This window comes from Echinops telfairi, unplaced genomic scaffold, assembly GCF_000313985.2.
Source record: "Echinops telfairi isolate 266 unplaced genomic scaffold, ASM31398v2 ScPeMD7_7466;HRSCAF=8504, whole genome shotgun sequence".
Taxonomy (NCBI): domain Eukaryota; kingdom Metazoa; phylum Chordata; class Mammalia; order Afrosoricida; family Tenrecidae; genus Echinops; species Echinops telfairi.
The window spans coordinates 6,799,024-6,814,178 of NW_022111366.1; the positions used below are offsets into that span (position 1 = coordinate 6,799,024).

The 15,155-nt window shown below is 50.4% G+C and overlaps 2 protein-coding genes across 2 annotated transcripts in view; both read right to left on the bottom strand.

The window, feature by feature from the left end:
* Positions 1 to 10,639, bottom strand: part of MAB21L3 (mab-21 like 3) — a 22,339-nt gene extending 11,700 nt beyond the window's left edge. The window contains exons 1-2 of the mRNA XM_045283701.1: positions 10,551 to 10,639; positions 1,097 to 1,237 (exon numbers count right to left, since the gene is read on the bottom strand). Of these exons, the coding sequence (XP_045139636.1) occupies positions 1,097 to 1,237; positions 10,551 to 10,583 (174 nt within the window). The 5' untranslated portion in view covers positions 10,584 to 10,639. The remainder of the gene's footprint in view (positions 1 to 1,096; positions 1,238 to 10,550) is intronic.
* Positions 10,640 to 10,702: 63 nt separating this feature from the next.
* Positions 10,703 to 15,155, bottom strand: part of SLC22A15 (solute carrier family 22 member 15) — a 128,428-nt gene continuing 123,975 nt past the window's right edge. Inside the window, exon 13 of the transcript XR_006679425.1 lies at positions 10,703 to 10,771. The gene's annotated coding sequence lies outside the window, so the exon portion shown is untranslated. The remainder of the gene's footprint in view (positions 10,772 to 15,155) is intronic.

Consider the following 15,155-nt stretch of genomic DNA (forward strand, 5'->3'; position numbering starts at 1 on the left):
CCTGCGCCCAGGCACAAGTCCATGGGGGCACCAGACAAGGTGTGGAATGACATTCTAAGGTACCTGGACAAGAGGGAGGAGATGTTCCTGTTGACCCTTAGCCATGACCGACATCTATTCATCTTGAAGGGGGTGGGGTGCCTCCAGCCTTGAAGAGGGGGAAACCTAGACACTGCCTCTGGGCACTCATTCCCCTTGCTGCACCTCCACGGGGACACAATTTCAGAGCTTGTCATAGGTTCTGTGACTTGCCTCTGGCAGCAGATAATTGTCTTCAGGGATCCTCGGGGGCTAAAGGTGGTGAAACATGTGGCTGTGAGCTGAAAGGCTGGCAGTGAGAATCCACTCTGAGGTGCTGTGATAGAAAGGCCTGGCGATCTGTTTCCCGAAGGTCAGAGCCATTGCAAACTCCACAGAGGAGAGTTCTACTCCGTGACACACCTAGTTGCCATGCGTCAGGGTCAACTTGTTGACGGCAGCTTTGATTTTCTCGGCTGACTATTCTTTCAGAGAACATACCTCCCCAAAGGATCTGCCTCTCTTTTCTCCAAGTCTCTGCTCAAGCAGCCATACTTCTGAGTTGCCGTATTGCCCAAGAGGTCCTTATTAGGAAAGGGATGATGTACAAGTGAGCACAAATGTTCCCATCGTGGTCCTCCTTATGAACAGATAAGCTCGACCTCTGAGCATGTCTACAGTTTGAGTCAACCCTCCAGAAACGTCCATGAGCTCACACGGAACAAAGTAGGCACCTCATAGGCAAGTATGGGTTTACAGGCACGGTAGTCATGCCCGCGGAAAGGACTATGGATTCAGAAGACTCGGTTTGTGGTCTGACTTCCCTGCTTAACGAGACTTAAGTTCCTTCCCTTCTCTGTGTCTCCATTCTGGTTGCCCTAGATCACATCTATGAAAGGATTCGGTCAACAGTACATACTAGACGTGCTTGCAGATACGGCGTGCTCTTACTGAGGTAAGCACCTGAGCAGAAACATGGTGCTTTCCCTAGTGTTCTCCACGCTGTGGGCCCGGGTCCCTCGGCCAAGCCCCGGGACTCTCTCCATGAGCACTGAGAAGGTGAGCAGCACTTGCTTACCTGGATGTTCCCATCGTAAGTGTCAGAGAACGGGACGGCTTGGAATCTAACGTCTTGCTGGCTGATCTCTTTGCTCAAACAGTGGACGACTTTCTTCACCTCCTCCACCGTCTGGGAAATCAGCTGTTGCCTCAAGTCCACCTGGGTTTGGAGAGGTCAGCAAAGGTGGTTATTTTAGGTGCAGGCCCTTGAGGGAACGGACCAAATACAGTGGAGACGAGGCCACGGTGGCAAAGGGCCAGAGGAGTTGAGCTCAACGAAGGCTGCCCACCCCCAGGGGCATCAACTCACATGTTCGGTTTAGGGAAATCGATGTTGGTAAGAAATGCAACGGAAGCTTTAGCAAACTCGAGTCAAGCCAGGAAAATTCAAATTAAAGAAGAGATGGGAAGCATCTGCATTTTTTCCCTGAAGTGCAGAGGGGATGGGGGTGGGGAATCTTTGATTCATGGCTGAGTGAGTGTGCACTGCAGGCTGGTGCCAGCACACTAAGTCTCCGTCAGAGACACAGCCGCCTCTGGGGCTGGTCTTCAGCAACGTTGGATACATCGGAATGTAAGCTCCATTCATGAATCTTCCTCTTCTTTCAGAGTTTGGTGTAATGGCTGCTTCTATATATTCTAGAACAGTGGTTTTCAACCTTCCTAATGCCGCGACCTTTTAATACAGTTCCTAGTGTTGTGGTCATGCCTGCCGCCCAACCACAAAATTATTCTTGTTGCTACTTCATAACTGTAATTTTGCCACTGTTATGAATCAGCGACTCCTGTGAAAGGGTCGTTCGACCCCCAAAGGGGTCATGACCCACAGGTTGAGAACCGCTGCTCTAGAAGAAGTTCTGGTGTGCAAAAGGCCCAGCAGTTGGCGGCCAACTGAAAGGTCAAGCCCACCCACTGGCTTCACGAGAGAAAAGCCTGGGAATCGCTCCTACAAAGATGGCAAGAAAAATACCCCCTGCGGAGCGATGCGCTCTGTCATATGGAGCGGCTGGGCGCCAGCGTCACCTCCACAGCCGCGGCATGTAGTCGGGAGTACTTGTGAGATGCCCGCAAACTGATTAAGACATCGTGTGTGTGTGTGTGTGTGTGTGTGTGTGTGTGTGTGTGTGTGTGTGTGTGTGTGTAAAGCCAGAGTCACAGAGATTTCTGCTTTCCTGAGCTACATCCTCATCTGCGCCCTTGTACCTCCCACCACCAACAAGCCAGCTATGCACCCACCTGGAAGACACATGCGCATGTGGTGCGGGTTCAAATACATGACAGCCCCTATAATGTCTTGATAATTTAGAAGCGTCTTTATTCGGTTATAACTGAACGGTTAGAATCTAAAAGCAATTCTTCGATTGCAGTCCCAGGTGGGCATTTCAGTCCATCTTTAAAGACCAAAAACTCATTTATCACTTGTCTAGTACTCGAGCAAGCGTGAGCAGAAGCAGAAAGCAAAATTAATGGGTTAATTTTAACTTCAAGAAAAGCAAGCATGCATTACCAAAATTGATTATAACATCCTGGTTACCATCACAAGATGATCATAAAGGAAACAATATTAAAATTGATGATTAGGTCCCGGTTATCATGACAAGACTAATTATACCATTCAGATTACAATATCAAAAAGAGCAATATTGAAAAATAATCAAAACAAATGATATATTGAAAAATAGTCTAAACAACTGTAGTGTACTGAACCTGGCGACGTGGGAATATTCACCAGCAGAGACTTTCCCATGGGGAGGGAGAGCGGGCAGGTCAACTAGCTGTCGTCTTTCTGAGACGGGAGGGAGGAAGGGGCACGTCATTTAGCAGCTTACAAAACTGGGGTTTCTTTTGCTCATCGGCCTCACACGCACATCTCATGACACCACTGCCTGTCAGTTGTGGTCCTGTGGTCCGTTGCTGTGATGCCACAAGCTTTGCCACTGGGCTCTCAGGTACCAACAGGCTCCCACATGGTAGACAGGGTTCCGTGGAGCTTCTAGACTCAGACAGAGTCGGAGGCTAGGCCTGGGGATCTGCTTCTGAAAATCAGGCAAGGTGCACCTTCGGGATCGCAACCGGACACCGTCTGACTCACCCGCCGAGAGGAGAGGACCGATGGCAAGAGGAGGATGTCGTGTTTGATGAAGTAGGTGGTCACTGAGGGGATGGGATTGGCAGAGTCCCCGACATGATGGACTCAACCCTGCTGGCAACTATGAGGATGACCCAGGACCAAGCAACACGTTGATCTTTGTCCACAAGGCCATCAGGCGGTGGACTCACTTTGATACCAACTGAACACGGCGGCGGCGGCCACTCACACCTGCTTTACATCACATGCAGTCAACATAGCACCTGCTAAGTTCCAGGCGGGCTCTCCTAGTGGTACCCAGGCTAGAGGCCTTGGGTCGTTACGTATTTGGCTACTAGCTCAAAGGCCGGAGTTGAGGCAATCCAGAAGTGTCTCAGAATCAAAGCCTGGCAATCTACTTCTGTGAGATCTCAGCCTTTGAAAACCTCCAGACACCCAATTCTACTCTGACACACCCGAGGCCACCTCCACACCACCAGCAGGTGCCAGGCTCTGTGGGACACCCCGGGGTGTCCCGCAATTCATAAGAGAGACACAGCCCCCTTTTACTGTCACGGGGACACAGACATGGGTGCTGAACACAAGTGTGGTGACGTTACAGTGAGGGAGCATTAGTGCCGCTGTCTACAACGGGGCAGTTGACTTAGTGACAGGCTGAGACCTGTTAGGAAAGCAAGCTCATACCCCGCAGATGCCTAGCGCAGCAAGGAGGAAGCAACAAGAGATAGACGACGGGATCCTTGATCTTAAGGGGCTTATAATCATTGGAGATACACGAAGAAGCTGTCTTCTTCAAAATCAGTGTGCTTGATCTGATCTTGAATATGGTGATCCTCCCTAGACTGCATTTTAAGATCCTCTTTCTGTTAGCAGTAGCCATCCACTCCTCTCCACACCTGTAATGCCACGGTCACCTCCACACCTGTAATGCCACAGTTCTCCTGAGAGAAGGAAGCAAGTGTACCCTCCTTGCTCATTTGTCAGCAACAGAGGCTCTGTGTCTTCCGGAGTGCAAGTGCGAGAGAGAGAGAGAGAGAGAGAGAGAGAGAGAGAGAGAGAGAGAGAGGCAGCTACAGGGGACAGGCCATTTGCCAGGCCCCAAATAAACTTCTCTAGAAGCCTGGGATTAAGGGTCCTCTTCACTGTGAGACTTCCTTTATGGATTGGGATTTGATTTCCTTCAACTGATGTGTCCTGACTCTCCACTTCTCACCGGGCAGTTCTAGTCTGCCCTTTTGGGTCACTATAAGTCAGAATCGACTCGGCGATGGCAGTAAGTTTGGTTTTTCAGATCCACTTCATGCCAGGCTCTGTGCATCCCTATTGCCCAAGGGTTTACAGGCAAGTTATCAAAGCGAGACAAATCGCCTGGCCATGGAAAATGGTGCCACCGAGTGCTGAGTCGAGATTGCGTCAGATGCCACGACCGCTAGGCAAGGGCTCCGTCACGGAGCTTGGAGATGGGGGCTTCTCGGAAGAATGGAGTATTCAAGTTGGGTCCTGACAGATGACGAGGCATTAGCAACACGGTGGCTGCCACAAAGGGCTCAAGCATAACAACTGTTGTGAGGTCGCCACAGAACCAGGCAGTGCTTCCTTCCGGTGGGCACAGGGTCCCTCTGAGGAGGATCCGGCTCGGGGGCACCGAATAATAACTGGAACAGTTAGAAAGAGAAGGGAGCAAGGCTGTCCTAGAAAGAGACGACCGTGGCCGTCTGGGAACGAGGAAGGCCAAGAGAAGAATGACAGCTGCCCCTAGAATGTGGATGAGGTGGCACTGGAGGAGGAGTGGGAAGTTGGGAAAATCAAGAGCGAGTGACCTAGGGAACGTTGAAAAAGGGGAATTCCAAGAACAAGGTCAACAGTCAGTGACTGAGTAAGGAAAGGTCTGAGCACCATCCAGTTTGGCAACTAGAACAGGGTTTGTGAGAGGTTCCCGTGCCTCTCAGCGCTCCCGCGGGAGGAACAGGATTGGTGTGTTTCAAAAGTGGTGGGTGGTAAGCCAGAGGGCAGGGGGTGAAGACGGAATGGGAGTCAAGCAAGTCGAGACGGATAGAAGAGACTCTGTCAAGAGACACTAACAGGTTTGCCTGCCCCGGCCCCCCAAAAACGACACACAGGTTTGGACCTGTTTCAATGCTGAGAGAACAAGCCAGTAGAAAAGGGAGAGATCAGCAGAAAACAAAAATCATTCAGAATTTCCCACAGATCCTGAAGGAGGAGTGATTTCACCTTGTTAGGTGGGGCAGATACAGGTAAAGCGTAAGACAAAGTGAGAACCAGATAGACTTCCTGTCAGGTGTCTATTTTCTTTATCTTAGTGGAAACAAGACAATTTGCTAAGAGTGAGGAGGAGTGGAGGGAATTTAAGGGAGATCGAATTGATCAGTCCTATAATGAGGGCGAGACTATTGAAGTGTGTGGCAAAGATTGCCAGGTGATTCTAAGACTCCACGGAGGCTGGGTCAGTGGAACCATGGCATAGCAGTGGGCTCGGCTGTATGATGGTCCCCAGCACCCCTCAGACCGCCCAGGGGCAGAGCTGAAATGCTAGGACCGGAGGAAAGAGAACAAGGAAGCATTTGAGTGTTGGGTTGTGGTTTCCAACCCGGGCAGGAAGAATGAAGGAAAAGTGGTCTGAGTAAGTCTGATAGGTGAGGGGCTATTGAACAAGTTCAGCGACCAAAAGTCTGATTAGACATAGAGGGAGAAAGGGAACAGATGTTACGGTCAGTGCTCTCCAAGAGTGAGATACTGCGCGTGTTGAGCACGGACGGAATCTCTCACCGTTGCCATTGTCACGGTGATTTTGAGTCAGAGTGACTCCAAGGAGGTCCTAGGTGGTGGTCTTTGTGGGAATAGATCCCCATTCTTTGCTCCCACAGAGCAGCTGGTGGGTTCGCCCTGGAGACACTTCGGTCAGCCACTGAGCACTTACCCATTAAGCCACCAGAGCTCCAAAAGGAAGGTTAACCTGATCCCCACAAATCCTTCCCACCCACTGGTGTTTGTCCACAGCACTGAGGAGTTAATAACAAAGTAGAGCACATATATATATATATCACGGTCACCATCATCAAGTCGATTCCAACTCACATCTAAACTGTAGGCACCACCCCATGATTCTGAGCCACTGGCAGGACCAGAGCCACACGGGGAAGAGCCTGGAAAGCCTGCAAGCCAAACTGCGCAGGGAACCGCTCCGGAGCACCATGACCCTGAGTACTGAGAGCCTGTTACAGGCCGTGTAGCTGAAATTGTGCGGGAGGAGGAAGAGAAGTTGCCAAGGAGTGGACCTGACTCATGGTGCAAAGTAAAGCAACCCAACCCGAGAATCCCTTTAATGCTTTTCCAGCTTCAGGAAGCAAGCAAGAGACCAGTTATCCCCTGAAGCCAGCCCTTTCTGTCACCAATCTTATTTCATGGCAAAGCTTTAAAACAAATGTGTGTGGGGAGGGGGGGAGGGGGGCAGAGTGGGGCGGTGCAGATAGGATCGTGTAAGAAGATAGAACCAGACACAGTCCACCCAAACTTGACCTCAGGCACCTCTTTAAGTTTCACGTACCTCTTCTGTGGGTTGGATTCATAACAAAGCCACCGTTCTCTCTTTCAAGGACTGTGCTTGTAGGTGTGGCCCAGCAAACACAGAACGGAATTGTATTAAATGAATTCAGTAAGCAGGTCCCGGATCACCCATGCCACCCTTCTACGGCACTGCCCGCAGGAGCCCTGGTGGTACAGAGGGTTAGGTGCTGGGCTACAATTTGAACCTATTGGGGGCCACTCCTTGGGAGAAAGATGAGGCAGTCTACTCCCATGAAGATTTATAGTCTAGGGGCCCTTGGGGAGCAGTTCTACCCTGTCCCATCGGGTCATTGTGAGACGGAATGGACCCAGAAGAGCTGCGCCGTGCTGATCAACCTGCAGGCACCGCTCTCAACCGCGGCCTTCCCTGTGGGTGGTCCTCCCCCTTGCGGGGACATGTCCACATCCCCACGCTTGGCTACATTCCTCTCCACCTCACCAACCACAGCACAGTGCCCATTGTTGTCCCCAAAGCCACTTGTTGCTATTAATAGCTCAAGGTTGTGACTAATTGACTGTTGCAAAGATAAATTATTGGGAATTCAAGGTTATTCCTCATAATAACATCATCCTGATTTACTCGTACTCTGCCGACATGCTCACTGATGACACTGAATAGCATGCAGGCATGTCACACAAGCCTGGTCACACTCAAAAGCTCACGACTTGTGTGGTTGTCAACCATGATGAGTTCTGCTGGAGGGAAACACGGAGAACTTCCTTCCAGAAAACAGGAAGTTAGGCCTTTGATTCTACTGTTGCATTAAACCCAAGACTAGCCTTTAAGAAGGGGATGGGGGTGGGGCAGTACACCATCACATCATCATCTCTGTTTTCCTGGAGTTCATCATGGTCTTGGCACCAGCCTGTCTGTATCGTTTCAGTTGACTACATCCACGAGCCGAGTGACTGGACCACACAAGATACCTGTAGTCTCTATCAAGCTGAGATGATTATTGAGTCTTTAGTGAGAGCTGAATAAGATTTGCCTCAATGGAGCCTCCCAATAATCCCTTTGGATGGAAACTATTATCATTCCCATTTTACAGATGAAGAAACTGATGTTCAAAAAGATGAAGCGATTTTCCCAGAGCCCTGGAATCAGTAAGGCATGGATTCCCACCCAGATGGTATAATTCCAAAGCCCATATATGTAACCCATGCTGTCTTCCTCTAAAAAGGTCAATGGGATTAAAACCCATGTCAACTACCTGGCTGGGGGGGGGTGTTCTCCTGGCCTGGAAAGCCTTCCCTGCACTTCTCTACTTATCAAAGCCCTACTCACCCTGTATGGTTTTGCCTCCACTGGTCTGTCTGGGAAACTCTTCTCCCCTCTGGGCTAGCCCTCCTCTGCGCTCGGGCAGCACTCAGCTCCCATCTCTGCCAGAACCCTGGAGTCAGCTGACGCATTATTAAGTGCCGCCTGTCTCCACATGGAACTTCTTTTGTATACTTTTTGGAGCTATATACAATGTGTGTGCTGGGGTAGGGCCATCCTTCAAGTTCTCGGAGACCCACAATGTCCCTCTCATCTGGCAGGCCACACCCCGACCTCTGATGCAGTATGAAACCACAGCAGAGTGTTTTGCACAAGGTAGGCATTCAGTGGATATTTGTGGTAGTAGAAATGGGTTTTGCATAGGAAAACACTGCCTTTGGAGCAGGGGGTGGGGAAAGCTAAGCTGAAACGGCAGCACCTTCACTGTGTGGCTGGGTGATCCTGGGCACATTATTGAATCTTGGAAGGCCTCTGCTTCCTCCTCGGTCATCATGCTGGCCATCCAGACGCACAGCCCAGGGGGTGGTTAGGTTACGCGAGATCCTGTATGCACTTCAGCCTCCCAGCACCTCCTCTACCGCAGCTGATTTATCATCAAGGAACTCTGAAGAGATCGCTGACCCCTTCCCATGCAAGAGAACACTCTGAGACCATCAAGGGTTTGACATCGGAAACACGGTGCCTCTCTCCAGAGGCTTATGAAGAATAGACTAATATGAGATTGCCAAGAAGCGAGAGACTCCTAGGAAAGATGCTCAGGGCCCAATATGTAATTGATGACTCCATCAACATCATCAGCAATCAGAGGGCAGGAGTTCGGAGGAGGGCAAACATGCTGTGTGCTGAGGAGCCTGAGAACGTGGGCTCCACGCTGAGTTAAGGGATGCCAGAAGGGGGTCGAGGAGGCAGGGTGGCTTCTGTGACACAGTGGGGGTGGGGGGTAGCTAGGGCTCTGAGACAGTAGTGGGAGTCTGCCTCAGGCCTCCAGGGATGGATCAGGGAGAGACAGAGCAGGTGTCAGAAGCGGAGATGGTACAGACTCCGGAACACGCTCTGTTAACCGAAGCTCAGCGTCAGCGGGAGAGAAATTGGGGCTGGTAGAGATCCTGTTGATTTTCCAGAGAAAATGGCTCTCTGGATTTCCATGCTAAACCTCGCCATTTTCAAGTGTTAAGACAGGTCTGAGAACATTTCTTTTTCTTTTAATGCTCACATGACACATGAACACAGGAGAGAATCAATGTGTGAGCCACAGCTTAGAACGCCTGCCATTGGAAATGAGGGAGAAGTGGGGAGGGGAGGAGGCGGGGGAGGTGAAAAGACAAGCGTGCCAGGTTCAAGAACCCAGTCTTCTTTCTGAAAACACAGGACCAGGAGAGGACGCCACCTAAGCACCTCCCATACGGGGGGATCATGTGATTCATAACGATTTTTATCATCATATTAAAAATAAGCCTCAACACACTGCCACTGCGTCCATCTGAGTCATGGTGACCCTGTAAGACAGGGGAGAATGCCCCTGTCAGTGTCCAAGACGGAAAGTCTTCACAGGAGGAGCAAGCCTCGGCTTTCTCTTGAGGACCTGGCTGGTGGTTTCGAATTGCCAACCTTGCAGTTAGCAACCTAACTTAGAACCACGATGCTGCCCAGGATCCTTTTTATTATCAGCGGCATTTCCTATCTGTCACTCTGAATGCGTTTGTCTAAGAAATCTACTCTATTTACCATCATGGCCCTGCTTTATTTACCGGCAAGGATAGGAAAACCTGGAGATTAGTTCCTAATTTTTAGACACTTTAGATGTCTTTGTTTTAAATGTGCCACAGAAACTTCATCTGTCAATGGGGGTTGAATTGGGTAATATGAAAAAGGTCCCTGTAATTCTATGCAGAAGAAAATTAATGAGTTCTTAATTGGTCTATAACAACATCATGATTTTTTTTTCTTTCGAAAAACTTGGCCTTAATGTCATTTTTTTCCCCATCAGTGATCTGTCTAAGACCTAATTATCACTCCTGTTTTACAGAGAAGACAGCTGAGGCTCAGCTAGGGCAATGTAACTAGTGAGCTCATGATCACACACAGAGCAGTAGCAGAGTGGGCTTGTAACCTATGTGGGAACACCCGCTTCCAAGTCTAAGGAATCCTATGGATTCGATATTGGGCTGCTAACCACAACGTTGTCGGTTCAGACCCACCAGCTGCTCCATGGGGAAGAGATGTGGCTGTCTATGAATACGAGGCTGGCCATAAAGTTAGGGTCACCACGTGTCAGAATCAACATGATTGCAGGGGGTGGGGAGGTCTACACTCTATACCCAACATGCCTCAGGACACTGGGTATTCAAAGAGAAGCCTGGTATGTGGGTGGTGGCCTTTGGTTCCTGAGGAGAATTTGATCTGTCTGTGAAAGAAGGAATAAATCTTTTGTGGATCAGGGCTGGGGATGGGAGTGGCAATACAGAGGGGTGAGGAGGAGGTGTGTGAAGAGACAAGTATATACATTCTTCATATCCTTACCTTTTTCTGTAGGTAATCCTCTAAGCTTCCCATAGCCAGGGATTTCACGGCGTCTCACTCAACTCGGAGCAAAGCAACAGCTTCCTGGTTGGTTTCTCTGTGGGAGGACAGCACTCTGGCTCGGCGGGGGCAGTCTCTGAACATGTGCTGGGGCCGGAGACCCTTCTTCTCAATTCTCCTTTCGGGTTCTCATTCCCAAACTGTGAAGCCCCATCTGTCATCTTTTGTGGAGAGACGAAAGAGAGAGAGAGAGAGTTGAAATGTAATCTACGGCCAAGCTATTTTCCCTTTCAGCTCTAACTGGTACTTTGACCGGAGGGGACTTGCCAACGCCGTAGTTCCCACCCAAACACCGAAGGTTTCCTCAAGACAGAGGGGCCCTGGCAGTGACTGCTCCCGTTTTGCCGGTCCCTCATCCCGACACAGCCGAGCTCGGTCCCTTCTAGCTTCTTGTCCTTCTCCGGTTGACAGTCCACAATCCCGGCCCTCCAATCCCGAAAACCCCACTGATTGATTGACCTCCTTTACAATCAACAAATAGAAAACGGGCAAATAGCCCGCCTGGTGCTCATCAATGGGCCTAAAGCAGGTGACCAGCTCCTGTCCACCAAATCTGGCACCACAGTGTACGTGCAGAAAAGCTCACACATGCGTACGTGTATGTCCACACACACACACTTTCTCTCTCTGCCTCCCTCGCTCCCTCCTCCCTCTCTCTGCCTCCCCCCCAGGAAAGGCAGGACAGGACTCCCTCTGCTCACCTGCTGCTGACCTTTGAGCATAATTCCCCTCTTCCCCCTTGAAAGCTGCCAGTAAAAATAACGTCAGTGTAAACAGGCCCCTTGAGCGTGCAGGGAACACCCACGTCTGGTTTTGCCAGCAAAACTCAGGTTGGAAAACAGCTCGGGCAGTCAATTCCCAGACTGGCAGGCCGGGGCTAGTTTGACTCCAGGGGAAAAGGGAAAAGAAAAAATTCCCAATCGCCTGCTCCCCGTGAAGCTTGTCTGCACCACTGACGGAGTGCTCTCAGCTGGCTGCCAGGAAGGAAGGAAGGAAGGACAGAGCCTGTGCGAGCCCAGCTCACTCCGCACAAGTTCCAGCGGCGGGTGTCTGTCCAGACGAGCCTCCTGAGCAAGGCTTCTGATGACTCAGGAAGCCGGTGGGGCCTGCAGCCACCTGCGGCCCTGGGATTTGCATATCACCTGGCTTGGCCCCTGGACACCTCCCTGGCTGCTCTCTGCCCCACCTCCCTCCCGGGACTAGGTCCAGGGTGCCGTCAGCTCCCACAGACATCCGAGACAAATCCATGGCCCACGTTCCCATTCTGAAGCAATAGCCTCTCCAGCGGCCTCTAATGACAGCCCCCCACCCCCGTCTACGTGCCCTTGACTCTCCCTGTCATTGTCCATCTCCTGCTGTGCGCACCACACGCTCCAGTGTATCTCCGAACCTCATTCCCTCGACTGCTCTTGCCACCGTTCCCTTGTTCACCCCCCACTTTTCACGAGGGGGACCCGAGTCCTGTACCTCTGAACTGCCCACCATCCGGGGACGTCTCTCCTCCTGACTGCCAGCTTCGCGAAAGCCCTGTGATTCCAGGTGCGCTGTTTTGGTTCCTACCCCGGCGGCTTTCCCTGTAATCATTAACTACCGGGCCCTGTCCTAGGCTGAGCCCACTCCCTGGTGTTCGAGGCTGACCTCCCGTGCCCGTCCTCAGATGCTCGAAGTTGCCTCGTTTCTGTGCTTGCGGCAATGGCTTCCGTTGTCTGTGGAATTGCTCTCAGGCACTGTGGCCGGCGGGAGGCCTGCCAGCTAGGAACAGGGGAAACAATGACTGGGCCCCGGAGAAGGAGCACAAAGAGGCACGTGCTGACCGCAGTCAGAGGTTACCAGGGTGCTGCAACCAGGAAACGTTGGATCCAGCACCCATCAGCCCTATATGACAGAGTAGGGGTGCCCCGAGAGTTCCCAAGACGGAAATCTTGATGGGAGCAGGGAGCCAGGGCTTTTCCCTGTGGACTCAGACCACCAGCCGTTTAGGTTAGCAGGGGAGCACCGAACCAACCACCGCACCTCTGGGACTCCTCATCTGGGAAATAGCGGTTCAGTCTACACCCAGTCCAGTCCCTGGTTCTGGGACGTCCACTGCTTCCTTGTGGGAAAGGTCCTGAAACATAGGGCAGTCCCACAAAGGCAGGCTTTCCGAACAGCTCGGCCAGGACTTGATCTTTGTAGATACAGCCCCCTCCCTAACTGGGTGACTCTTAGGTGAAGATATAGGTATTGAGTAACTCCCATGGCCCTACTGGGGAGGAGGGATTCTGGCCACTGAGACAGTTAAAATGAGCTCAGTTTTCCCTGGTTCCTTCTTACTGCCCAAACGCACTGCCATCGAGTCAATTCCCACCCACAGTGACCCTACAGGTCAACGTAGGGCTGCCCCTGGGGGTTTCCGAGCCGCTAAAGCAGCGGTTCTCAACCTGTGGGTCGCGACCCCTTTGGGCGTCGAACAATCCTTTCACAGGGGTTGCCTGCTTCATAACAGTAGCAAAATTACAGTTATGAAGTAGCAACAAAAATAATTTTTTTTTGAAAATAATTTTATGGTTGGGGGGTCACTACAACATAAGGAACTATTAAAGGGTTGCGGCATTAGGAAGGTTGAGAACCACTGCTCTAAATCTTCAAGTAGAAAGCCTCATCTTTCTCCCACGAAGTGGCTGGTGGTTTTGAACTGCTGACCTTGTGATTAGCAGCCTGCTATGCCACCAGGGCCCCCATGTTCCTCAGGAAGTCAGTATCCTCCGATCCCCTGATTCACACCAAAAGCAAGTGTCCAAAATAAACCACCTGGGCTCAATTTCTGTTGTGAGACCAAGGAGTGATTTTTGGAAGTGGGCTAGCTTCACAAAGAGACAAATCCATTGCCACGAACTAGATTGTGACTCACAGAGATCTGACAGGACAGAGTAGAATTGCCCCGGCAGAGTTTCCGTACATCTTTAGTGAAGTCCATTGCCAAATCTTTCTCCCGATGATGCGTTCAGACTTTTGGTAGGCAACTGAGTTCTCTAACCCATGTGCTAGTAGGGCTCCTACTGATTTATCCAGTCCTGAGAAGGAGAATTGGATCAATTTGCTTAATCCAATCTATAGAGTTTATATCTTCCATACATAATGGCAAGGAAGTTCACCACAGTCACAAATGCAAATGCTGACTTATTCTTCCACAGATTCCCTTCAGTCCTGCTGGATGCAGCTCTGAGGACTCAGAGGACCAGAGAGATTGTCCTCTGGACTGATGGAACGAGATCGTGAACAACCAAGACCAGACTCGCGTCAACTCTGCATCTCTGCCTGCAGGTGCTGCCCTCCGTGCCTGCGGGACCCGGTTAATAGCACTGAATGGTTAGTTGACTGCTGCCCTAAAGCGTGAAAGTGACATTTTAAGTTTTATTGACATCCGATTCACATTCCTCCAACCCAAGAGTTCAATCCCATCAGCAAGCGTTGTACAATCATCACCACAATCGGTTTTCGAACATTTTCTTACTGTAAAGTGACATTTTAACAGGTAAGAGGACATATCTTAGCTACCTGCATAGCTCACTTTGTGAATTATGAATTTAATGTCATACATGTACCTGTGACGTCTTGAATTACAATTACCTTTTATAAAAAGAACTAAGACTACCACAGAGCCTGGCACAGAAAAGGAGCTAAACAAATATTCATCTTCTTACCTCAAACAGCTGACAGATTTTATTAACAATTGGTGGTAGATGACTTCTTCCCTGGGTCTGTTGGGTGCCCCTATGCTCATGCATCAAACCCTTTCCTATCCTGCTTCCTAAAGGATTGCAGCTAATGCTTCAGGGGCTGTTGGTACCCAATTCCAGCCCAGTGATAGGGGTCTCTTTTGAGTGATCAGGCCTGTGCCAACTGCCTGGAATCATTTATGTTGCTTGTAGCTGATTTCCCCCACCCCCTCCCTTTTGCTGAGCTGTAACATGCCTTGAGTGAATATATTGCCGTTTCACATCTATTTAATGGTGAATGAATACTTCTTTCCAGAAAAAGAGAAATCGCCATTTGAACACAGACAGTTCAGTAGCATTAGGAACTTCTACCATGTTGTTCAGCCATGACTCCACTCAGACATCTTCCCCCCCCTTCACAGGAGCTCAATGCTCTCAAGCAATGGCTCCCTCTTTCCTCCTCCCTCCCACCACTGGCAACTTCTCAGAGTCTTGGGAAAAGGACCTTCTTTACATGTATGGGAACAATTCTCCAGGCATGATCTCCCACTGGGCTGGTCTTTATGGTTCCCCCACCGCAGAAATGGTAACTGAGAGGATGGCCTAAGGCACTGGATGGTTTGGAGGGGATCTTGTCTGGATAAAATGAGAAGGAATCCCAAACTCAAAGGTTAACATGGGCCGGGCAGGTAATAAGATAAATTAGAGTAGGGTAAAACAATGGAAAGAGGTGGGGCATTTACTGGATTATAAAACAAAACAAAAGCACCAGGCATCATCATGCTGACGGAGCCGGCTATCAAAAGATAGAGCGTCTGGGGTCTTAAAGGCTTGAAGGTAAACAAGC